We start from the raw sequence: 25,230 nt of genomic DNA, 5'->3' as shown, positions 1-25,230 counted from the left end.
GTGGAAGCTATCATCACATCCACCCTCTTTCACTCTCTCTCTCTCTCTCTCTCTCTGTCTCAAATATAGCTCCGCTAACAGCAGAACGAGTGTGTGTTTAAGAAAATAGCACGCTGACACACAGCTCTGTAAATACTCTCTCTCTCTCTCTCCCTCTTTCCCTCTCTCTCTCTGAGAACAGAGGCGCGTTGAAAGAACACTTGCGAGTGTTGGGTCAGCGCCAACATGTCTACAGAATTACTGTCTAACTCCACCCATCTCTTCCTCCTCCACGAAGTGTTGGAAGCAGGCCTCTGCAGAGAGGTGTTATCCAGTTAAGTCCTTTTAGTCAAAATCAATAGATTGATGCTTTTTACCGCAACAGAGTGATCTAGCTTTCGATTCTTCACTTAAATGGGCTAACACTACACTGCCAATGCATTCTGCCTAAAGGCAAATCAAACTGTGAACACCTTGCTTTATTTTAGTGACACACTAAAAAAACAAAAACAAACAAACAAAAAAAAAAACCCACAAAATTGAAGACATGCTTGACCAAAACTAAAACCAAAGACTTATATTTTTAAGCTTGTGGAAAAAACCTATTAAAGAAATACAGTTTTATTACTGATAAAATCAGCCATCAATAAGACAAAAATAAGCTGATGACAAATAAAACAATTTAAAATCAATTTAACAGCAACACTTTATTTGGATAATTCACTTTAGATACTTGGTAGATCCTTAATTTACTTCCTAGTTACATTCAATTAAATATGTACTAAATTGACCATAATTCTCTAACTCTAAACCTGGCTTTAATCCTAACCCTAACCTTAATCTCAACCCAAAACCTAAACCCAGCCCTCACCCTGGTCTAAATCCTAACTCTAACCCCACCACTGCTTATAATCAACTGAGTTATAACAGATAGCTTGTTAACAATTTGAACATCTGTGGATGATCTATAGGGGATTGTGGCCATCCCCTGGGCCCCAGTGACAACCATGAGAGCCGGCAGGAAGGCAGGGCCCGGACCCCAAGTAAGGACAAAGCCCATTGAGGACGGAGGACAGAGGAGAACCGGGAGTGAGTGGGGGACAGTGTGTGAGTCCTGGGCACCGCTTCTGGTCCCACAGTGAGGCTACTTTAACTTGCCTCATGCACGCCACAGCGACCATAGTGGATTATCAAATTAAAGTGAGACCAAATAAAAATTTAACACAACAAACGAAAATGTGATGTCCTCAACAGAAGATACCAACTGGTCATCTAGAGAAGCTATCGAGCATCATATGCCCTCTTGATATTCTATGTGGACTGAGATTTTTATAATCTCTGGTCTGATTTCCGGCATAGAAATTGCAAAATAGTTACACATGTTGATCTGCTGCTGCTCAAACTGTTTGAAAGCAAACTGTCACTTGTTGTCATTTACTGCACTTGATCATGCGCCATATGTTTTCAATAAGAGGCTGTTCTGGACTCCAGGCAGGCCAGTCTAGCACCTGCACTCTCTTATTATGTAGCCATGCTGTGGAAAACATGGCCCGGCATTATTATGTTAAAGTAAGTACAGAAATCACCAAAAAAGATGAAAAATTGTCGTCTAGAAAAGTCCATATGTTGCTTCAAACTGTATATACATATAACCATGTTGGCTGACTGAACTCGTTGATTAATAAATAAACAAACTGTTTGCTTTCATGTTTTTGCCTGTAGTGTATATAAACTGTTCTAGTAGGATTCACCATCAGCATTTATGCTATAATAGGGAAGCCTTCACTGCAGGGTACCACACTTCTACCTGAGCCAGAAAAATGAAGCTGTTACTGGAAAGACTGCAGATATTGCAGCAGTCCTCTCTCCTTTCTCTGTTCTAAAGCTCCTGGAGGTTCAAAGACAGCTCGGAAACCTCCTGAAGATCAGCCCCTCAAGACCACACGACAAACGCACACACACACACACACACACACACACACACACTAGCAAAAGCAAGTGTCCTTGCTCCAGTTCCAAAACAGGACTAATGAGGTAGCTCCGGCACACCCACTGACGCAGCATGAGCATCTCCCTCCCTTTTTTCTCTCATTCCCTCGCTCCCTCTCTTCATCTCTCAGCTTCCCTTCATCCCTAGTGCCTGCTTTGAATCGTTCTCCCACTTGGAAGCAGGCAAAAACTGAAATACTTAATTATTAATCAGCAGAATGCAGAGAGAGAAAGAGAGTTTTGGGTGGGGGGCAGAAAGGGAGAGACTCTTCTGCATCATCACCATCATCATCATCTTCATCACCATCATAATCAACAGCAGCACAGTCCTGACTGAACTGGGTCACAGTAATATTCCTGCAACAATCATCAAACGCTCATCAAACGAAGCACAACAACCCCAAACCCCTCTGGAAGAGGACCACAAGAGAGACAGAGAGTGGAGCACAAATTGAGTTTATTAGGGCAGGGCTATCAAAACACTAGGCTGGCTGATGTAAATATTTTTGGCCAACATTTATCTGTTTTTTAATTAGTCTAGAAAGTCTGACAACTGATACTATCAGCTGATTTAATTTCATATCTAGATTTTAGTAATTTTACTCCAGTAGCTTTAGAACTGTGAAATAGTTTAATAATGTTTTTCAACCTCAAATAAAGAGAAACATCGTAAGAAGCGGCTCATCAGGTCCACCTAAAAAATGACTTCATGTTTCAACAAGCAATTGAACTGGTTTTATTCAATTCCATAACAAATAACTAATGCCTTGCTGTGGCTGATATCAATAATCACTCATTTTACTTTTTTGCATTTACAAACAAGTTCACAATATTATACACTTCGCTGTTGTCGGAACAAAACCTCACATCGCTAAAATGGTAACTCTAGTGGAGAAGGAAAAACCTACTTTACTTTTAATGTAAGACAGTGGAATCAGAAATTTTTCTAAGTCATTCTGGGTCATTTCTTTTAGTCCATTCATCATTAAATTTACAAATTTATAATTTTCATTATATCAAAAATTGAAAAATGACAAAAATGGAGATACAAGGTTTTCTTCTGACAACAGTGAGCATAAGACAGCTTTGAACCCTAAAGATTCATCATCGAAAAAGCTAAACGAGACATTTTTTTAAAAACTAATTTAGAAAGTATACTGTTCACCAGAGCAGTTCACAGCAGTAAGAGAATAAAACACCGGGAGCCTTAAGGACTCTTATTTTGGCATCCTCTTTTTTTCAGTTAATTTAAAAGCTGGGGTTGTTTTATTTTTTTTTATTATTGTTTTTCTTTTATATTTTTATTTATTTATTTTTTACATACAGTGTGCAAACCTGTATTACCAAAAACAAAAAAAAACCCAACTCATTAGTGTGGCAATGTTTATAAAAAAAAAAACTCATTAAACAAACTTTATGCTGTCTAAATTACATTGAAAATGTACATATATTTTTACACTGATTCATTTGAATGGGACTTCTGGTCAATGTCCTTCTGACCAATGTAAAGTGAAACAACATATTTGTTGGCACAGCATGAATCTGAATGATCTACTCAATCACTCACAAACATATACTTCACCTTCTCACCGCCGCCCCCCCCCCCCCCCCCCCCCCCCCCTAAAAAAAATGTTTAGGGGATGTCTCAGGTGATAGGCTGCCACTCATTTTCAGTATGTCACTACTTTATGTTGTCACTGGTGGCAGACCTCCAAAATGAAAAACAGGGTTTTGAAAAATCACTTTTCCGAGTTGTTATGCTAAAAATACTAACGTAAGAAAGAAAGCTCGCTGAGGTAATAAATATACCGTCTCGTTTGTTGTTCTGTCAGCTTGTTATTTAGCTCTCAGCCTGCTGTATGTGTCCCTGAAGCTTCATAGCTCCACTGGGAAATGATGGGGACTTTATTCAACACCAGCTGCTGGGTCACAACTCGGGGAGAAAACGCAAGCGCTCAGGGGCACGGGTGTGTGTGCAGGCTGTGCCTCAGTTCAATGTACAGAATGATGGATCACCAGAGCAACGTCTGAACAGCGCTCACACTCTCACACACACACACACACACACACACACACACACACACACACACACACAAAGGCATGGTTACAAATTTGATTCTAAAAATCAGATCATCGCTTCCCGACTTGCATTCATTAAATGGCAATAACATTGTAATTAAAATTTAAACAGTATAAAGTTATTTTGCTACACATTACTTTGATGAATCTAAGAATTAATGGAACATTTCAGGCCAAAATGAAAAACGTAGCCACGTTCGCCATCTGTAAACATGCCAACTCGCCTCCTAAAGCAGTGCAGCAGAGCCCCTAGAGTGAGATTTTCCAGTTTAAAGACGAGGAAAAACCTCTTCTGATGGTTTACCTTGAAGGTAGGAGAAACATTTGTCAAACTACTGCGGCTTCAGGGTGGATTTCTGGGGCTGTTTTGATTTATTTTCAAAAGTGAAGATAATTACCATTACTACATAATATATATCTTGCTGTAAGAGCTGTGTTAATGTGGAGCTGTGGATCTTCAAATCATCATTACAATAGAAAGAATAATTACAACCCCAATTTCAATGAAGTTGGGACATCGTGTAAAACAGAATATGATGATTTGCAAATCCTTTTCAACCTATATTGAATTGAATACACTACAAAGACAAGACATTTAATGTTCAAATGCCTGCAACACGTTCCAAAGAAGTTGGGACAGGGGCGTGTTTATCACTGTGTTACATCACCTTTCCTTTTAACAACACTCAATAAGCGTTTGAGAACTAAGGACACTAATTGTTGAAGCTTTGTAGGTGGAATTCTTTCCCATTCTTGCTTGATGTACAACTTCAGCTGCTCAACATTCCGGGGTCTCCGTTGTCGTATTTTGCGCTTCATAATGCGCCACACATTTTCAATGTAAGACAGGTCTGGACTGCAGGCAGTAGCATAGTTAGTTAGTTTCAAACTATTGTTTTGCTAAATTTGGCGGCACCCCAAATGTCTTAAATAGCAATAACCTACTAAATGACAATATCAATCTATAAAGGTACTACCATGGAAATAAAACTAAAGACTGGTAGCTGTTCATTCTTTAATACTTCCTTGTGACAACCAAATACACTACACTGCCAAAAGTATTAACTCACCCATCCAAATCATTGAATTCAGGTATTCCAATCACTTCCATGGCCGCAGGTGTATAAAACCAAGTACCTAGGTATGCAGACCGCTGCTACAAGCATTTATGAAACTGATGTCAAGCATGGTACTGTGATAGGATGCCCTGTGTGCAACAAGTCCAGTCATGAAATTTCCTCGCTACTAAATGTTCAACAGTCAACTGTCAGTGGTATTATAACAAAGTGAAAATGATTGGTAACGACAGCAACTGAGCCACGAAGTAGTTGGCCACATAAAATGATGGAGCAGGATCAGCGGATGCTGAGGTGCATAGCATGCAGAGGTCACCAACTTTCAATCGCTTCAGACCTCCAAACTTCATGTGGCCATCAGCTCAAGATCAGCTCAAGATCAGCTCAAGATCAGCTCAAGATCAGCGGACATCAGCTTCATGGAATGGGTTTCCATGGCTGAGCAGCTGCATCCAAGCCTTACATCACCAAGTGCAGTGCAAAGCATTGAATGCGATGGTGTAAAGCGCCAGCACTGGACTCTAAAGCAGTGGAGACGTCTTCTCTGGAGTGACTAATCACACTTCTCTGTCTGGAAGTCCGATGGATTTCCATGGATGAGAGAGTTTGGTGTGGAAGAACCTGTCTGGCCTGCACAGAGTCCTGACCTCAACCTGATAGAACACCTCTGGGATGAATTAGAGCGGAGACTGTGAGCCAGGCCTTCTCGTATGACATCAGTGTCTGACCTCACAAATGCACTTCTGGAAGAATGGTCAAAAATCCCCATAAACACACTCCTAAACCTTCTGGAAAGCATTCTCAGAAGAGTTGAAGCTGTTATAGCTGCAAAGGGTGGTCCGACATTATATTAAATCCTATGGATTAAGAATGGGATCTCACTCAATTTCATATGCATGTCAAGGCAGATGAGAGAATACTTTTGGCAATATAGTGTATGCTGCTTTCTTAAATGACGGTTTCTAGAGATCCAACACAACAGCAGACTCAGGTTTGACATTTGGGCAGCTGCTGAATCTCTGAACTGGACGATCAGTCACTGAACTAGAGCTGGGTTGACAGATTTATGTACAGAGCTAAAACCAAGGCAGTGATTAGAGCTGTGAGTAAAATCATTTATTATTACAGCATTTAATGTTTTGAGCTTAGCCAAAAAAGGAAAGTTTTTGGTCCTCTTTATTCTCTCTAAGCAGTTTCCACTGATTCCCCCAACACCTGCTCAGGGAGAGGTATAAATACTTAGTAACTGAGCTCAATGTTAGAACTAGTTTGTGTGGTGCAGCGTCTTTTGATATAGTAAACCTGAACGTAGTAAACACTTATGCTATAAATAGCCTATGTTTGAACTTAAACACAGGCCCCTGAAGAACAGAACGTCTAGGTAAGGCTGGGCTATTAGACCTAATCTCAATTTCTACCTTTCACAAATGGATCAGGAGTGGTAAATATGTGCATTTAAATTACAGGAGATGTATAATGGATACTGGGTATAATAAATTAAAATAATATAAAACTGTGAATTTTATCAAACCAATGAGGCGAAGGGATTTAATACTGTGCTACAGGAAAACACCAAAAATAACAAACATAGGAAACACTAGTTTTGGGCCGGGAAAGTCCATAAAAAAAAAAAAAAAAAAAAAATCAATGGCACACAGAATAATGAGACTTTCCATCGCTTTAAAACACTGTGGCTTTTGCATGCAGTATTTTGCTATTGTACATTCAGTTCCTTGATGTATGATTTAAAGGGTTTAAATATGGCTTAAATACTTAATACTCCCATTCATATCATTTGTGTATTTATAGAGGCAGCACAAGCAACTGCGCTCAACCTCGACCAGATTCTGAATGCTTGACCTAATTTGAATCAAAAATAGCATAACTCTGCACGTTTCTGTCTACATTTGTATTTGTAATTTGTATTTAAAACATACAGGTCAAACTTATCTTAATCAGTTAATCGTATAGGATACTGCATCTCTGAACTACAGGATACGCAGAGGAAGTATTTAATAAATATATGTATTGTTCTTGTTTGCCATTTGATAAAGAGTCATGCAGCCCTCCGTGTACATGTGAAAAGAGTTAGCAAGGAGTAGCAGTTGCTGTGGTGGGTGCTCCAGAGAGAAATCAGCAGCCTGTAGCAGCAGGGAGAAGTGTGCAGCCTGTAATTAAGCAGAAGTTTTAAAGCAGTGTGCTGGTTAATAGAGCATAGTGGAGTTTATAAATATACAGCAGTGCGTGTACAGCACAGCTTTAAAGTTACTCATGTTCAGTCTAGTGCTTAGCAGGGAGTGCACACTACCTAGGGAGCCTATTCAACTTTTATCAAAAGTTGGGAAAAGCACAATGACACTGGCTCTTAGTCAGTCTAAGGCCCAATCCCATTTGTTCATTTTAGCTTTTCCGGTGCTCTGCAAGCGACCCGGCTCATCTTCAGTGATAGCAGATGAGGGTAAAGTTCAGCTCATCACTGCTGGACTTTAGTTACATTTAGGACATGGTATGCTTTCAAAGAAGGTTTAAGGTGATTATTTATTATACCCACCACTAATTCTTTAGTCATATGAATCTGAAGTCAGATATTCACCAGCTTCTTCTTCAAATTTTCCCGTTCCACCTTAAATGGTTTATGTATATTTGCATCCATTCTAATGTTACATGATGCATTTATAGGCAAAAAGTCAAATAGTTCTAACAATATGCTTAGATGTCTACTACTTTTGCACTGTAATCTATTTATTTTATATTTATATGAGAGAGAGAGAGAGAGAGAGAGAGAGAGAGAGAGAGAGAGAGAGAGTTTTCTTTTCATTATTACTAGTACACGAATGCATACAGACACGTATGCTAGATGCTATCAGAGATGATGAGCGAGACTGAGCTGAATGCCTTTGTGGGCAGGGTGTAGTGACCCGGGGAGAAACCCGAATACTTCGTAATGCTTCAGGAGAAAAGAAAAATGGAGTGTGAAATTGGAGGGGACTGTCTCTGTGTGGGGGGCTGGGAACGCCCTCGGGAGCGTGGGGTGCGCGTGTGCATGCGTCTGCAGTCCAAAGGCAGGAAGAGAGGGTGCAGAACAATAGCAAGACAATGCCAGAATTGCCTTCCAAAAACAGAAGGATGTGAGGGGGGGCACTTACAGAAACACACACCCAAAAAGAGGGGTGAGCCAAAACTGGGTCACTGTGTTTAAGACAGATATCAATGGCACTATGTGTGCCATCCAAGAACTGCTGCTCTACTGTCTACTGTATGTACTAAAAGCCTGTAGGCTTGTGAGATCATGCGCAATACACCATCATCTCATTGTGCCCTAACCAGCACCAGTTGATGACACCATTGTCAGAGGGACATAGGCACCATGGCAGGCATGCAAGAATCGTTTTCCAAAAAAATAAATAAATAATAATAATAATAATAAATTAATTAATTAACAATAATGAACATATTAAAAACACATCTGATGTAAATTTCAATTCATTTTGATCATCGATTAACCATAATCATTAACGAATGGTTAGAAAACATTATTTCAGATTTATTAGTATTTCACCATCATCAACATTACATATAAAAACTCCTCTTCAGATGAGCTAATGAGCTATCAGAGCTAACCAGTACAACACTAGAGGCGAATGAAGACTCTTTTGCAGCTGGACGATGCACCAACATGTCAGTTTGTCACTGTTTCGGGATCTTGCCAACCTTAGCATCTCTGTTTTCACAGCCAAATTCTTAACTTTTCAATGGTAAGGCAGTCGTGTGAAATATGCTATATGCCCAATCCCATTTCACCCCTCACCCCTATCACTTAACCTTTTCCCCTCCGTTTTACGCATTCACGTCTAGGTGTAGGGTCTACCAATTTTGTTGATATAGAGGGGGAGGGTAAAGTGTTAGGGTTACACGGCCCACTCCAAACAGACTGTTATGAGAAAATAGAAAAACCTGCAAAATTGTTGCGCAAGCGACCAAAGAAACCCACAAGGGTGAGTTTTTACACTGTTTAAAAATTACAATAATAATTGTATTGTTGTACTTCAATGTCGTTTCAGTGTATTACGGTCCTTTTCTTTATAAGAAGCATTTTTAAAAAAATCGCAAGTAGTATGCTAGCGGGTAGGGGTGGCAATAATAAATAATTTTCGCACCTCCCTCTTTGAAGACATATGATTCTCTAAACGTAACTATAGCCCAGCAGTGAGGAGCTGAACTTTACACTCCTCTGCTGTCACTGTAGACTGGCAGGGTCGCCTACAGAGCACCGCTAGTAGCTGTTAATGAAGTAATGCTCTTTTTTATTTGAGGGTCCAATTCCGTAGGTAAGATTTCAACAACTACCAATTGTACCTCAGCAGACACTCGAAATCAAGGGGCCATACTTGCTTGCAAATATGAGTGAACCATACTTACATAAAATCAAAAAATTCAGACCTGTTTGTCTCTATATTTCTAATGTTTTTCCACAATAAAATGAATCTAAGATACAAATGATAATTTTAATATTCAAGTACTGGGACCTTGAATAATTAACCAAGTACTGACTTACCAGTGAGACTCTCTCCTGAGCATGCATTCAGTGTGCATATGAAAAAGGTGGCTCTGTAGGCTGCTATTAACCTACAGACAGAGAAGCCTCTCAGATCCACGGTACCTTTCTTCAATAACCCATTTCAGCACTGCAATGCGGTAGCACCACACAGGAGCCCGCGTAAGCCGAAGAAAACCGGCGTGCTTGTTTTTCAAGCCAGAAAATGTGCTAACTTACTGAACTAGCTTTGTTCTAACTTGGGTACGGTTTAGGTAAGTCACACTTTTTGCTTCTTATTCATAAGGCTAAATTTTACCATTTTATCCAACATGCATGTTTCACGAGGTAAAGCATTCAGATCATGAAGGCTGCAGTGCAGCTTTATTTGTTTAGTAAGCACGACCACTGTAAACAATGCACTGCCTTGTGCTGCCACAGACTGTCCTTAAGCCAGACAATGTATCAGGACTGGTGTAGGACATGGACTACATATTATAGGACACATTTCAAAGCTGAGAAAAGGGCATTTTCTGACATTTAAATTGTCCAACATAATGCTCATCACAATAGGTGCTAAATAGCAACAATTTCAATACTAATTTAATCATTTCCAGCCTGTACTATTGTGATTCTAACTGCTAGAGACCTTCATCCCCTCATTAAACAGAACATCACATTCCTTGGCATCAAATTTAGCATTATACATTTATCACCTAACGGTTGGTTTCCAAGGCTAGGAAAAAAAGAGTGGGGCACTTACTAGTAGAGCACTTCATTTGCTTCATGTCGTTCATAGCGCACGGTTTCACACATCATCCTGCGAAGAGAAAGAGAGAGGGAGAGACAGAGTGAGCATTTCTGTGAAAGATAACACAATTTGGCAGATGGCATGACTCCAAGAGAAACAGCCAGTTTCATAGTTTGCTTTGTGCTTATGACCACCCAGCTCTTATTATGAAGAACAGGACGCACTGATATGGGAACTGTGGGCTGATGCATCCAATATCTGACGATACATAAACATTAAAGCTATGTTCACAATACAAGCCTTTTTGCTCAAATCTGATTTTTTGCTCAAACCCGCTCTCGGACAGGATGGCTCACACTCATTTAAGGTAAGTGATTCAAATCTGTCATTAATGTGAACCGACACCCTGAAACGATCTGCATGCGAACATCCTACTCAGCTACATAACGTGAATGAATCACACGTGTCACGTGCGTCATTTAAACCATTTACAATTTACTGCACTGTTCTGTAATGATTTACAAGTGAAATAATCATTTTGAAACCAGATGAATCTTTTTGAATCACCCTGTATATTGTGTTAAGATTTGCCATCACCCCCTAAATTGGCCTTGTCGCACCTAAAGTAAGGTACATCTAAAATCTGTTTATGCTCAGTGTTTGCTAATGTTAGTCCTGTCTCCTCACTAACACACTCCACACAATTAAAACTAGCACAATACCAACACATTTCAAACCATACAATAAAGTCAAAATGAAAGAAGCCCTGCTGGTGGGAGGTCACCTCAGTCTCTGCAACAGTACTCCTGAAGTTACCCAACAAGCCACAAGGGGCCACGCAGGGTTCAGGGTCCGGAATGTTCTGGAACACCCAGGTCATGTGGTTGAGTATTATTCCCTCAGTGTAATCCACATGTGTGTACACATTATGGCCTGAGAACCACTTCGGACAGGTCAACAAAGTTCACTAAAGGTCACTAAAGTAAAGTCAACATTGAGGCTGGATACATCTGAGAATGTCAACACAATACACTACACTGTGCATGGATTTTAATGCTTTTTTTAAGACCTCAAAAAAATAATACTATTTCCACTGCACAGTGATGCACACAAACTTTGAAATAGCACATATTAATGTACAAATTGTGGTTAAGTTTCTGACTACATGAACACAGTTGGCTACATATATTGAGTCTGGGCTGGTTTAATATGGAGTGACTCACTTCAAACCTGATCTTTAGGGGCTGCATTACAGAAACATCCTTGTCTTAACTTAAGGTCTGACAGGTCAAGACAAGATTTTTCACGAAGAAGCAAATCTTATCTTAATTTAGAAATCTTATCTTACATGATCTCAAGATATGAAATCTTAGCTCACTCCATCAAAGTCGACAATTAACTGTCATATCTGTTACCTAGCAACCAACCATACGCGCACAGCTGAAGCGGAAACACATAAGCAGTAATCAAGTAATCAAGCTAGTTAGTCAGACATTAACTGCAGTTACCGATGTAAAAAAAAGGTCAAACAAACTAAAGCACAATAAACTGTAAGTTAAAAATGTTGTGTCAGTGCTTCGTGACATTTTTCAGTTTCAGTTTCATTTCCCAAACACTTTAGCCAAGCGTGCTAATGTTATTCCTCCTAATTAACAGACACACGTTCAGCTCTGTCTCCTCGTTATTCGCCACCATCACTGTAATATCACCAACACTCGAAGGTAATAAGAGAGGCGGTGGAATCTGCAGCATCTGGGCTTTTAAAACGCTGTTTTAAAAATCCACAGGTCAAAGCACAGTTTTCAGTGTAGATAACTGTAACATCAATATGCCAGTTATATGGAACTTTGCTGTCCATCACTGCGTAAATCAATAGAAATAGACGGCCTAAAACACAAGTTAGGACAACTCTGGGGTTGTTTTAAAGTTAAGACAGAAATTAGGAAATTTTGTTTAGTTAGGATATTTTTGTGTAATACTGTTTTCCTTTCTGAAGTTAGGATAAGATTATAACCTTAGAAGCGTGGTTCTGTGATAGCTTCTGTCCTTAATTCAGTCCTAACCAAAGTTGTGACTAAGCAGATAAGATTTTAAACTTAACAAGTTTCTATAATACAGCCCCTGACATCATCTTATAACTGAGTATCTCTAATAAGATAAAAATAGATCTTAAATTCCATATTAAGACTCTCTAAGACGGGAAGATCTGTGGAAAGCCTGACAACAATATAAACAAACACACTACATAATGAATCCCTCAAGGAAGCCCAATATTTAGTTATCGTCCAATGCCTCATTCAGCTAACCAAACCTTCATGATAGATAAATTTTTTCCTAATTTAACAAGAACGTCTACATTTTACTGTGTCTATTTGCTTTTATTAGACTGTTATATTGTTTTTTTGACAAGCCAAAAGAAAAGTACAGCCCAGATAGAAAGTTCTAAACAATTTTCTTGGCTGGCCTAACATTTTTAAATGCAAGTATTTGCAATTGTCTTGTTTTCTGGGGGGTATTTTGGGGGTAATTTACACTGATTCACATATCTGCAACTAAGAAGAAATGAAAGATGTGTAATATTTTCAAATGTGCTAAATAACAATGGAGAGGGCCAGTTATGCTGGACAGCTGTGTGTTGTAATCTCCCAACAACAGAGCTAACGTTTAGACAGTTGATCCAATCCAGCACCAGTATTTTTGTACTTTACACGTATAATTTTCTCAGATGACTAAGACTTTTTCACTAGAGCTGCAACAAATATCTACTTTGATAGTCGAATAATCCATCGATTACTGAAATGAATAATCAATCATTCAGATTATGAATCACTACATTACCAAATAACTGTTATGTAGCTATTAACTTTTAAATTTAGCTTGAGATTGTTTTATGCATTTGCTAACTAACAATGACAATAGTATAGATGAATACCATTCAATATTTCACTGTTCTAATTAACTTTCCTGCTAATACAAAAGTGTAAACATTATGTGGAAAGTTAACAGGGTCGCTGTGAATAATAGATACTTGCTTCTCTGTTCCAACCCCATTAACGATACCACAGAACACGCATTTCAAAATAGAAAAGGTTACATCTCAGCTCATAACATGAAGTAGGACGGCTTTTAACATTACCCAGATGAATCTTCATCCAGTGAGCCGACAATTTTTCCTCTTCAGATACTCCAGCATGGAGGATGTGCTCCCACGCCAGCTAAGGTCGAGTTTACAAACAGCACTACAGCCTTGTTTTGTGAGTTTAGCTCCTGCACTTTTGAGGATTCTGCTCTTGAGGCAGCCATCGTGCTGATGTTAACTCTGCAGTGAGCAGTAATGTCAAAACATTCCTAGCGAGCGCGAGAAAGACACGTAATGACGTCACCAACTAATCGAAAACTAAATTAGTTGCCAACTAATTTGGTCGTCAATTTTAGTTGACTAAGTCAAATAATCGTTGCACAGCAACAATTTTTGCTTTTACAAACAGAGCATGTCTGAAACTGAACAATTAGACTGAGGAAATGAGTGATGCCATGAAAGTCGAGTTTGAAGAGATTGCTATCAACATTTCTTGAAAAAATATTTGGCGAAGACACTGACAGCACTGCCTGTTAAAGCTGCTGAATGCTGAATAAAAGCAGCACAGATAGAACTCTGATCTGCCTCTGGTGTGTTAGAAACCTCTTGCTGCTGACCCATTTCAAATGCATCGAATCTAAGAGAAACATTTCATTTCAAATCTCTGGTATGCACATCCCACCCAAGCACCAAGGTGGTCCATCCATCAATGTCTGCATATATGTATGCATTTAAACATGTAAACTTTAAATCCCACACATCGGAAACTGTATCCCTCCATCCCACACACTCTTTTTTTTCCTTACCTTAGCTGATGTTCCCTTAGATTTGACAGAGCCTCCATGCCGTGGAGATATGAATACACAATTTCCAGGTCCTGCAGGGAAACAGAAAAGACAAATCAGTGTCTATTCATCCACATACATCACATACATAAAACCAGGCCTAGCTGATGTGAAAACTGTGTGACCTATATGGATTTTAAGGACCTTAAAAACTCCAATAAATGATAATATCGGCTCATATGATGGCTGATAATTGGACATGGTCAAATGTTAATCAGACAGTTTTGGTTAAACAGTGATGTAGTAACTGATATCATTGTCACATTTCTTGAACTGGAAAAACTCACAATGTCTGTATTTATGTTATTTTTCTATCAGTGCTTTAAACTTATTTTTGCATTATAATGTAAATTTCAAGCAAAAGGTTTTATTTGGATGCATTTTACATGTATGAAATTATTTTTTTGTTATTTTTAAGAATGATGTTGTTTCAAAGGCAAATGTATCAGTTTAGCAAACATTGCAGCAATAATTATGAGTTATGAGTTAACAGTTAGCGTTATATTGATAAACTGAGTAGATCATTCGTGATATGAATGACTATTTAATTTTCTTGTTGTAAAGTACAAGTATATATATAATATATATACACACACACACACATACATACACATACATGTACACATACTTAGAGCACCGAAAAGGGTTCTGCTATTGTAATGATGTCAAGCTTGTAACAATAAAAGAAGCTTTATTGGTGATATAAAGAACCATTTTCAATTATCTTAAAAAACACATACACAGCACATTCTCCATTAATCTGAAGAAACATTTCATCATTCTATATAGAACTCATGCTAAATATAACCACTGCCTTTACTAAAGAAGCCCTGATTCAACTTTTAGTGTGTACATTTACAGAGAAATTTCACCTCCACATTTAACCCATCCGTGAAGTGCAACACCACATACACACTAGGGGGCAGTGAGCACACTTGCCCGGAGTGGTGGGCAGCCCGATCCACAGCGCCCGGGGAGCAGTTGGGGGTTAGGTGTCTTGCTCAAGGACACCTCAGTCATGTGCTGTCGGCTCTGGGGATCGAACCGGTGACCTTCCGGTCACGAGGCTGGTTCCCTAACCTCCATCCCATGACTTCCCCCATGCAAAACATGCTAAAATTGACAGTATTAGCTACACAGCCAACAAAAACATTACTCGTCCTGCTCTCTCAACATGTTAGAGCACCAATGTTTTATCTACATTTACTTGTCCAAGACACTCAATTGAAATCTAACAACTTTTACTGCAGTCTCAAATAACTGCAACCATTTAAAAACTATGATTAGGCAATTATGTAACAATTGTGACAGGCCTGTGGCTGATAACTGTATTTTCAACCTGCAGTTCTATTACTGATAACTACAGGCTTTTTCGGTCACTGCATAGTCAAATTCAAATGTGAGGCAGCCCCTGTTTAACTATCTGAGAGTAACAGAGGCTAAACGGGTGAATTTGAACATAAAACATGGCTAGAAAACTGAAAACTGGCTAGCCCCGCCTCCAATTTATGTTGGGTATATATTCTATATTTGTCTTGTATTTACCTTCTTGTCCATTTTTAACACTTGCAGCTTTATGTATAATTTTCACATGAATATTTTCTAATCTCTCTTCATTCTTTAGAATCAAGCAGGCTATCCTTTTAATATTGGCATATGTAAATTTCCTCTGTTGTGATTGGCAGCCCTGTATTGTGTCTCATTCAAAACGTTATCTGAGCTGAAACATCCCTTATAACTTTTACATATGTAGGCGGAGCTACACCATTGTATATGCCTGAATAGGCAGACAGACATATGTACATGGGTTGTTTTCTGTGATGTCACAAAAACAGTAAATTCAAAATGGGCTCTATTTGCAGCTTTGATGTCACGTATGGCCTTAGGATTAAATATTCAGAGGCTTTTAAATCAGATCAGTCAGTAAACAGTCACTGTCCAACTAAACCTGTGTGTAAAATATCAAAAATGTATCAACCAATATCATCTGTTAGCAAAATCTTGGTCCCCTTAAAATCATCGGCCACAAAATGCTCATGATGGTCAAGCCCTATAAAGACTATCATACAAGCATAAAACCACAAAATTGTAAGAGGTAAACATCTCTCACATCAGAGGTTGTAAAACATCACACAGTGTCAGTCTCACCAATGTATCGCTCGGGCTTTAACCCTAATGCACTCTATAAACAGGGGACTGCAGTCACTAAACCCTCTTGTTATCCAGCAAGCGAGTGAGAGTGATTAAATGGAATTACGCTGGATACAAGATGCAGAAACAAACAGTGTTTTAGAAATGCTAAATCTCTCTGTGAATGCTTGGGTTTCAGTGCCTCACTGTACGTCTCTGGTCTATGCATAGAGAACTCTACTGAACTGAGGCAGACCTAAGAGAACACGGGCCAAAGACAGACTCCTTCAAAACATTTAGACGCACATACAAACATCTATGAGAGCCCTGTTCAGGTGGGATATAAGGGGCGACTCAAATAAGCAAGACACTCTGTGTGTTTCCATAGTTTCAGTGGTGAAAGGACAAAATCTTTCTTACTGGGTCCTGAGGTTCAGATTAGCCTTAGGTTTAGGCTTAGAAAATTCTCTTTACGTATACACAAATAATTATCCATTTGATTTCATTTCTGGTCAAAATTCAACAGAGTACAGCTTAGATGTAAAATATTCACATGAGGAAAGGGATTTCAAAAGAAATTAGGGGTAAAATCAGGATTTTCCAAAACTGGAGATCAAAAAATGATTAAAAGATACAGAGAAAATAAGGCTTCCAACAACCATGCAGGATCTGGTAGACACCAAATCTGTCTACCTCAGATAAACAGCACTTAAAGAGGTCATCTTTGAGAGAAAGAAGAAACTCACGCTCCACTCTTGCTTCAGCTCTGAAACAATCCACAGGTGTTTCTGTCCATCGTTCCACAGGCCTCAGTATACTTCTTGCGAAACTAAATTCTCGAGGGTTGTGCAGAGCCAAAAGCGCCTTCGAGAGCTTACAAGCTTGCATACTTTCTACGGTGTCATGTTGCCTGTCGCGGATGCTCCACGTGATGCTATGGCAGTTTATGATAAGTTTCACAACTGCCCAAAAACTATTCATTCACGGTCCTAACTATGGCAACGTTTGAGTTCAGAATGCTGCCACCATTTAAGGTGGAACGGGGAAATTTGTAAAAAGGAGAAGGCGAATAGCCAACGTCAGCCTCGTTCTCTTGTGAACCTAAATATAAGATATAAGATATAAGATATACCAATATGTTTTGGTGCTTAGTACTAGTTCATGCTAGCAAATAACAGACTTGACACCTTACATTTAGGAAGTATTCATTGTTTATTTAACAGATGCACGTTTCACAGTAAAATATTAGTGTGTCTGCCAAAGCCAAAGTCCATCCTTGTTTAACTGCATGCCTCTGCTTACCAACTAATCAGAGGCTGTGTAGCATAGCGTCTTGGTCCAGAGTTCGCCCAGTAACCAAGTGCGCGAGGTAGTGAGCGAAGCCTCCGCGCAATGTCTGCGGTTGGTTTTTATCTGCAATTATGTCTTGTTGTTTGCTGATGTCAGGTGAACATCGTCTCCACAAGACGTATGAAGCCTTAAGAGAACACAGCTCAGCCATATGGATCTGAAAACTGTCAAGAAGCCCTTACTGAGAAAATGAAATCAAACAAAGAAGTTTCTGGTGTTCTCACAACAATGGACTCGCCACCCCAGATGTTGAGTCCAGATCCCAACATCATTAAATGTGTTTGGGATTACTTTGATTATAAGACGGAGAAAATGTAACCAACTTCTAGTACTGAACTTCAATATATGGAAAAATGTAAAGAATGGAAGCTGTAATAAGGGCAAAGAGTGGGCACAGTGAACACAGAAAAACTTGTGAAAGCTTCTGCGTAATTTTCGCTAAATTAGACATTTCTTGGCACTGACAAAATGCACAAGAGACATATGTATGACGCCATGAAGTATAAGAATAACACAGTACATATGTGGTGTGGAGGAGCACACAGTGCCCCCTGTCCACTCTCCGCAGATACACAGCACCACAGATGCCAGCACTGGGCCGCCTTTGTGCTCACAAAGGCGTGCTGGGATAGCAGCGGGACAAAAGAGCGTCTGTCCACACACACAGACTCATTTCAGCCAATCCTCAGAGACCTTACGTTACAGCACACACACACACACACACACACACACACACACACACACACACACACACACCTCACTAAATATCAACCCTGATATGAATGAGTGCCTGCCACTCATTACCACAGGCAGACCCTTATAATAAATCAGAACATTTAAACTCATCCTTTACCTTTACTGTTCCCAATACAGTGAATCAGTATTTTTATCATTTTTACTATTGAAAGTGTAGAGAACTGTCATGTTAAAACACTAAGAGCTAATACAAAGTATCTTATCACTGCTGTGGGAAGAAAATCTTGTATCTCCATTTTTGCAGTTTTTCAGTTTTTTAAATAAATTGGAAGCACTAGTCATCCTTTACATTGTGTGTACATTTCAAGATGAATGGACCAAAAGAAACGGCCCAAAATGATGTGGAAATAATTATGGTTCCATTGACTTACGTTAAAAGTAAAGTATGTTTTTTCCTTCTCCTGTAAAGTTACCATTTTGGAGAGAAGATGTTTTCTTCCGACAACAGCGTCATGCTCTTTTATTCCTTTACAATGAGATCAATTTATTAATGACACTGATTAGCAGTTTTAACGAGAGAGAGAGAGAGAGAGAGAGAGAGAGAGAGAGAGATGTGGGGGACGTGTGTTGTTTAAGGGACTCCTTCAGAGGAGCCACTTAACAGGAAACTGGGTGTAATTTATTTTTTTCCCGCTGTGATTTGTTTGTTAGCAGCTGAAGGCAACAGGAAAAACCATGCAAAGTAGACAGGGCCACAGCTATGAGGGCACCCCAGAGGTTAGTGTGCATGAGATGTTTGGCTGCCCAACCACAACCCAACATTAGGGTTAAGGAGAGTAAAGTCAAGGTGCTCCGCACATCAATGACGCTGGACTAAGCAGTGCATTCGGTCTGCTGCTGCCTCCACCATGCCTTTAATCCTGGTGACTGTATCAATGGCTCTTTTGGGTACCAACTCCCCCTGCTGTCACTTTGTGGTATTGCAATTATATCACAATTACACAGTGGTTCCTAAACTGTAGTTCACATTTGTCTGTTTTTTTTCTTACATGTGCATCATGGCAATATGTGCATGTATGTGTGTGTAAGGACTGAGAGGGGTATGAAGCTGAAAGGTTAATGTCTTAGGGGGGTATGAGACCAAAAACTTTGGGAAATACTGCAGAAACTGCTATTATTAATTGATTTGTTACATTTCCATTTAATTAAAAGGATAATAAAATTTGTATTCATGATGTCACTAGCCAGAAATAGTCACATGCAGGCAAAGGATGAAATGTCTCAATGAATGAATGGGGAGGAGTGAATAAAATGATCACTCCGTTGTGGTGTCATTCTGATCTATTAACAATGATGCTCTGTGAAACATATTAAGATGAATGGTCACAAAATAAAGTAGACTAGCATTGAATAGTATTACTTATTAGATATTAATATTTTTACATTGTTTTAAAAAAAAATACTGAAATTACTGAAATAATTGTCCAACACTTACAATATTGACAGACGTTTGTTATAACAAATGAAATCATATATTTTTTTTAAAATAACAGTACATGTACACAGTTGAACAGATCCTCTTTTATTTGTAATATTTATTAGGTTGCATCATTAAAATTTGTAACCGTCCCATTCATTGTCCCTTTCCTTCTCACAGAACTGTCCAACAAGAAATTGACTATAGTGCATCTTACATTATTTTCTGTTTTCTAATTTGCATGGTTTTCTTGGCACAATTCCAGCAATTCACAAAAAAAGTTCATAGCTTCTGTTCTTTTTTTTTTTTTTTTTTAAACCTTTTTGGGTTTCGTAACACTTTCCCAGTTACAAGAAATCCTTGTACTGGAGTGTTTAACACACCCCTCAGTTCCGCCACTAGATGGCAGGCTACGGCTGGGTTTCAGGGACTTTGGTCCGGTCGATTCTTCTGGCCCTCAGCGCCGCTGCTGGCTGGAACGAAACGAAACCAGAAAATTGTGGCTTCATTTTTTTTCTCCCTCAAATATTGCTTCTAAATTCAACATGGAAAGAATGTGTGGAACCCCGTTTCTTCAGTGCCGGCGTCCCCATTGGCCCCATGCTCTTTTATTGCCTCTCTCTCACTCTGTCTGCAAATCCATACCAGGACAGAGATTAACCCTTTAATGCTGAAGAAGAAAACCAGCTATAGCTGCCTGTTAAGCTGATCTTTTCCTTTAATACTGTGGTTTCTCAAAGCATCAATTTTGGCACGTAAGGAACATTATCTAACAAAGCAAGCAGACTTATAAATAGAAATATACTTCACACTTCAACCACCTAAAAGTGTTAGTCTGGTTAAACTTATCAACAATCAGTTTCCATATTGATGTGAATTGAGTTATGAATGTGTGCGCGCACTACTGTTATGCATCCAACAACAAAGGCAGCACGGAGCTTCATTTAAACAGTGACAGGAAACACGAGCACACAGAAGGCTCCAATTCCACGTGCTGATCCATTTTACTGCTCAATGTGGACAAGTTAAAAGTGGCAAAGAGGAAAGGTTTTGATTACTTGATTACTAAGTCGTTATGGGACGGCGGGGAGGCAGACCCCAGTGGAGAACTGAATGCCAGCCAAAAAAAGGAAAGAGATATACGGCGTGTGGTTGATGTTGCTGATAATGAGGTGACCCAGACCGAGGTTCAAACCGCGCGCTGTAATGGTCGGCATTCCACGGCGTTACCACTGCGCCACTGGAGTGTACAGGCAACCACGGGCAAAACATAAGCCTCATTGTAAGCCACACACATGACAAACAACAACACATGAGAAGGTCAGATGAACGGTTTATGCTGCAATCACTTTTGCTAACTTCAAGTTTAGCATTCAGGTGCTCAGCCACATTAACGCTGAATGAACTTGAATGAATGTCATGCCATGAATCTGACATGCATCCGATTTAGAAGCACATATGAAAGTGGCTCTGATCTGATTTGCAAATATCAGATTGTGTGTCCACACAGTTGCATGAAAAAAAATGTTGTGCCTCCTCAGCCTGGTAACATGAACACAGTCAAAGACTGCATTACAGATAAGACCCTAGATAAAATAAGGTTAATAGCAGTAGCTAAAGATCTACTAAGACTAAGCATGCAGTGCTGTTTAAAGTAGGGTGTGCATTGACCACAATGTAAGAGAAATTGCAGCAGTGGACTATGCGGCTGATCAGGGAGTTCAGATGGGCTGTAATGTAAGTAGTTCTGTCTCAGGTCATGGGATCGTAAAAACTGAATTGATGTAATTACATCTGGTGTAATTAATGAGCCAGTCATGGGTTGAGGAATGAACAAAGCTCAAAGGGTAGGCGTTCCCATTTACTACCATCACACACAGAATCACAAATAAAATGAGGATAGTGGCCATCAATTCAACACAGATGATCTCAGCATGTCCTTAGAGCTCGATCGAAACATCTATATAGCCAAGTATTTGTCCAAACTTTTTTCACTGATGTAAAGATTTTGTATTCAGCCACAAGAGCACTAAAGAGGTCAGGTACTGACGTTGAATGATTTATTCTGAATCACACTACAGCTCATCCCAAAGGTGCAGAGAACACAGTTCCACATCTCCACAGCCAAATTCTGGAGGGCTTTATACCCCTTTAGCCAAAGCAACACACTTAAAACAGATGGTTCTTCAAGAGTTTTTATGTAAAGAAAACGGATCTACATAGAACCATGAACACTCATTTAACACACCATTAATGAGCGCATCGTGAAAGGCTTCTTCAAATTGATGGTGAAAGTGCTGTAGATGAGATGAGATCAGGTTTGACATCATCACAACAGAAGAACCCTTTTTGGTTCTATATAGAACCCCTTTCAAAAAGGTTCTATACTAAACCAATTTTCAGCACCATTTCATGCTGCAAAGAACCCTTTAATCATGCAGTGTAAGGCACTGGTTGACCTTAGGCCACATGTGGCTACTCCAGAGTGTCCCATTCTATTGGCAATGCTTTTCTATGGAGATGATAAGAGCTGTGTCACACCTGTGCCAGTGGTAAATGAAGTAAGTAAATTCACAAATTATAAGGGCTGTCTGGATACTTTTAGACAGAAATTGTATTTCCTCCAGACTCCTTTAAACTGGAGGTCTCCTAGCCAATCCAAGCAAGACAAAATATTGTGCTTTAGGCCAGGTTTAAGCTGATTTTTCACATACAACATCAGGCTTGGGTTTGTTTTTCAATGAGTCATTTTTAATGTAGGAGATTTGCTTTAATGTTAAGAATTATGCCAACAAACTTGCAGATCTTTCCTCTTGCTTAAGTTCATATGATATGTTAAGCAGTTGTTGAAGTAGCAGCAGTAGTGAGATGAATTTTAACGCATCATGGCTAACAGCTGATCAGAGGAGGGTGAATTTTCTCTGCCAGGTACAATCAACAGTTCCACCTATAATATGTATGGTATGTGTTATAACATGTGAAAAATCTCAGTTTATCCCATTTGCTGTTGACCAACTCAAGCACTTAATAACAAAGCAAAGTACTGTAAGACTATGTCTGTGATAATCCATCCCGGTTAGCTCATGTGAGCGATTTGGGTCGGGTTTGGGTATCAAATTCAGCAATACTAGTTGGGCCTATTTGGGCCTTCAAACCAAATAAACCCTTATTTGAGCTGCCTCTAAGAGCTGCCTCTAAGGCTACATAATATAGACAAAACGTTAGTACTGTAACATTACTGAAGACTGACCTGCAACATTTAACCAAAATAAACTCCAATTCAACCAAATACCCATAGAAACATCATCTGGAACTGTGCTGGTCAGGATTCTCATGGCACTGAAAAAAGCTTTGTGATCAAGTCTGGATATAGGACTCATTATTCCAGCCTTTTGCAATAGATGTACTGCAAAAATAAACCATTCATAACAGCCTCCTTCACTGTTTTAAATGCTTGGGCGTTCCACTGGGGTGTCTAGAAATACTTTGATTTAAATTATTAACAGTGTGTCAGGGTATCAGTACTAAACCTCACTGCCCCACTCTCCCTCAATTACTTTTATTCTCTCCTTATCTATTTGTGTCCACCTCAGTCTCAGACTTCCTCCTGGAGTGCTTTGGGACAACAGGCGCACCGTGCTTGTGATTGGTCCGATGCAAGGAGCCAAGGCTGCAGTGGCCGGACCTTATTGGCTCTGCGAGCCCTCCAGGGAAGGCCGCGGGTGCCGTGGTAACGAGCTGAATGACATGGTCCTCGGAGACCGCAAATGATGAAGCCCACGAGAGCTGAAGGCAGACAATAGCATGCTTCAGCAGAGGCTTCAGTTCAGGGCAACAGCAGTTTGAGTCAGTAAACAAGCAGCATTTGACACGCTTCCCAAAAGGTGCACAAAGCACTTCCTCCACTTTCTAAAAATGCAGCACAAAGCACTATTGCATAAGCCAAAAACAGGTTTGGCTATCCAGGAGCAGAAGCGCTAGCCTTGCACAGCGCTGACAGACATTTCCTTAACAAACACCATCATTCTCAAAGCATTTCATTCTGGCCTTTAATTGCTTTTTAAAATAGGTCTGCTAAGCATAATCTGGTGAAGCTGTCTTTCTTCACTCCCAGGATATGGAACTTAAAGTGACTTTGACAAGGCAGTATAAAATCACTTTCTTTGCTTTAGATTTTAATTATCATCGGTTTTGCTGTTATGTTTGCTTCTTTACTCATTTCCTTTAAGTTTTTGGCAACAAAATTTACTTGGAGTGGGCCTTTGTAGATGATAAATAAACTCTATTAAGAGTATCAGTAACACAACCTATCAGAGGTAGCAGTAGTGACGCATCTGAATACAATGAAGTACATAATGTGCAGATGCTCTGTTAATACATTACTTACATTAAGTAGATGTATTGTTAATATACACCAATCAGGTATAACATTATGTCCTTTTATGTCCTATTATGTTTCTACACTCACTGTCCATTTTATCAGTTCCTCCTACTATATAGGTGCACTTTGTAGTTCTACAGTTACAGACTGTAGTCCATCTGTTTCTCTGATACTTTGTTAACCCCCTTTTAACCTGTTCTTCAGTGTTTTTTTTTTTTTTTAGATATAGCTTCGTATTATACTTTGTAAAGCTTTAGTATTGAGTCTATATTTGGCACAGCTAACCTTTACTGAAAAATGGGAAGGAACAAAGGTCACTCAAAAGAGCTCGAGGCATCATTGTAACCATAGCAACCGCCTTCTTAAACATCAACCCACAAGACCACAAGGGACTATTATTTCCCTCTTGTGTCTGTCTAGGTGATCCAGCCTGCACTGAATGAAACAGCTCAGCAGACCTTTTAAGCATTTGGATCGCTGTGCTAAACTTTATTGCTAGCAGCAAGGCTCTCTGGCCAGGCCAGCTGGAGAGGTCAGCACGTCCGGAGTGGAGCCGTGCTGCTCTGGCCAGTATCTCCTCTGTGCACTGACAGCTTTCCTCATTAGAGCCGTTTATCTCGTCTCTGCACGGCTAGCTGCGCTAAGCTAACAGCCCTTCCTCTGGCAGCCAGCCTGCTAGCGCCGCTACACTAGCAGCCGCATTAATCACTGTCCTCTGAGCATGGCACATCTACTGTCGCTCCTTTATATTGGTGGGGAAAGAAATGTGAAAGCACAAATTATCAGCTCTAAAACACCCAATTCAGGAAAGGAAGAGAATGACCCAGATACACACAATCGCCGTCTTGTCACTTGTGGCTGGCG

At 39.6% G+C, this 25,230-nt stretch overlaps 1 protein-coding gene across 5 annotated transcripts in view; it reads right to left on the bottom strand.

Moving 5' to 3' along the window:
- Positions 1–25,230, bottom strand: part of rapgef2 (Rap guanine nucleotide exchange factor (GEF) 2) — a 154,883-nt gene that overhangs the window by 95,033 nt on the left and 34,620 nt on the right. For all 5 annotated transcript variants that reach the window (XM_017692038.2, XM_017692041.2, XM_037540379.1 and 2 more), the window contains exons 2-3: positions 14,294–14,364; positions 10,421–10,477 (exon numbers count right to left, since the gene is read on the bottom strand). In XM_017692038.2, coding sequence (XP_017547527.1) covers positions 10,421–10,477; positions 14,294–14,364 — 128 coding nt within the window. The remainder of the gene's footprint in view (positions 1–10,420; positions 10,478–14,293; positions 14,365–25,230) is intronic.

The sequence above is a fragment of the Pygocentrus nattereri genome, chromosome 8, assembly GCF_015220715.1.
Source record: "Pygocentrus nattereri isolate fPygNat1 chromosome 8, fPygNat1.pri, whole genome shotgun sequence".
In the NCBI taxonomy this organism is placed as follows: Eukaryota; Metazoa; Chordata; class Actinopteri; order Characiformes; family Serrasalmidae; genus Pygocentrus; species Pygocentrus nattereri.
The sequence above is the reverse complement of the archived record's forward strand: the minus strand, read 5'-3'. Positions and strand labels throughout refer to the sequence as shown.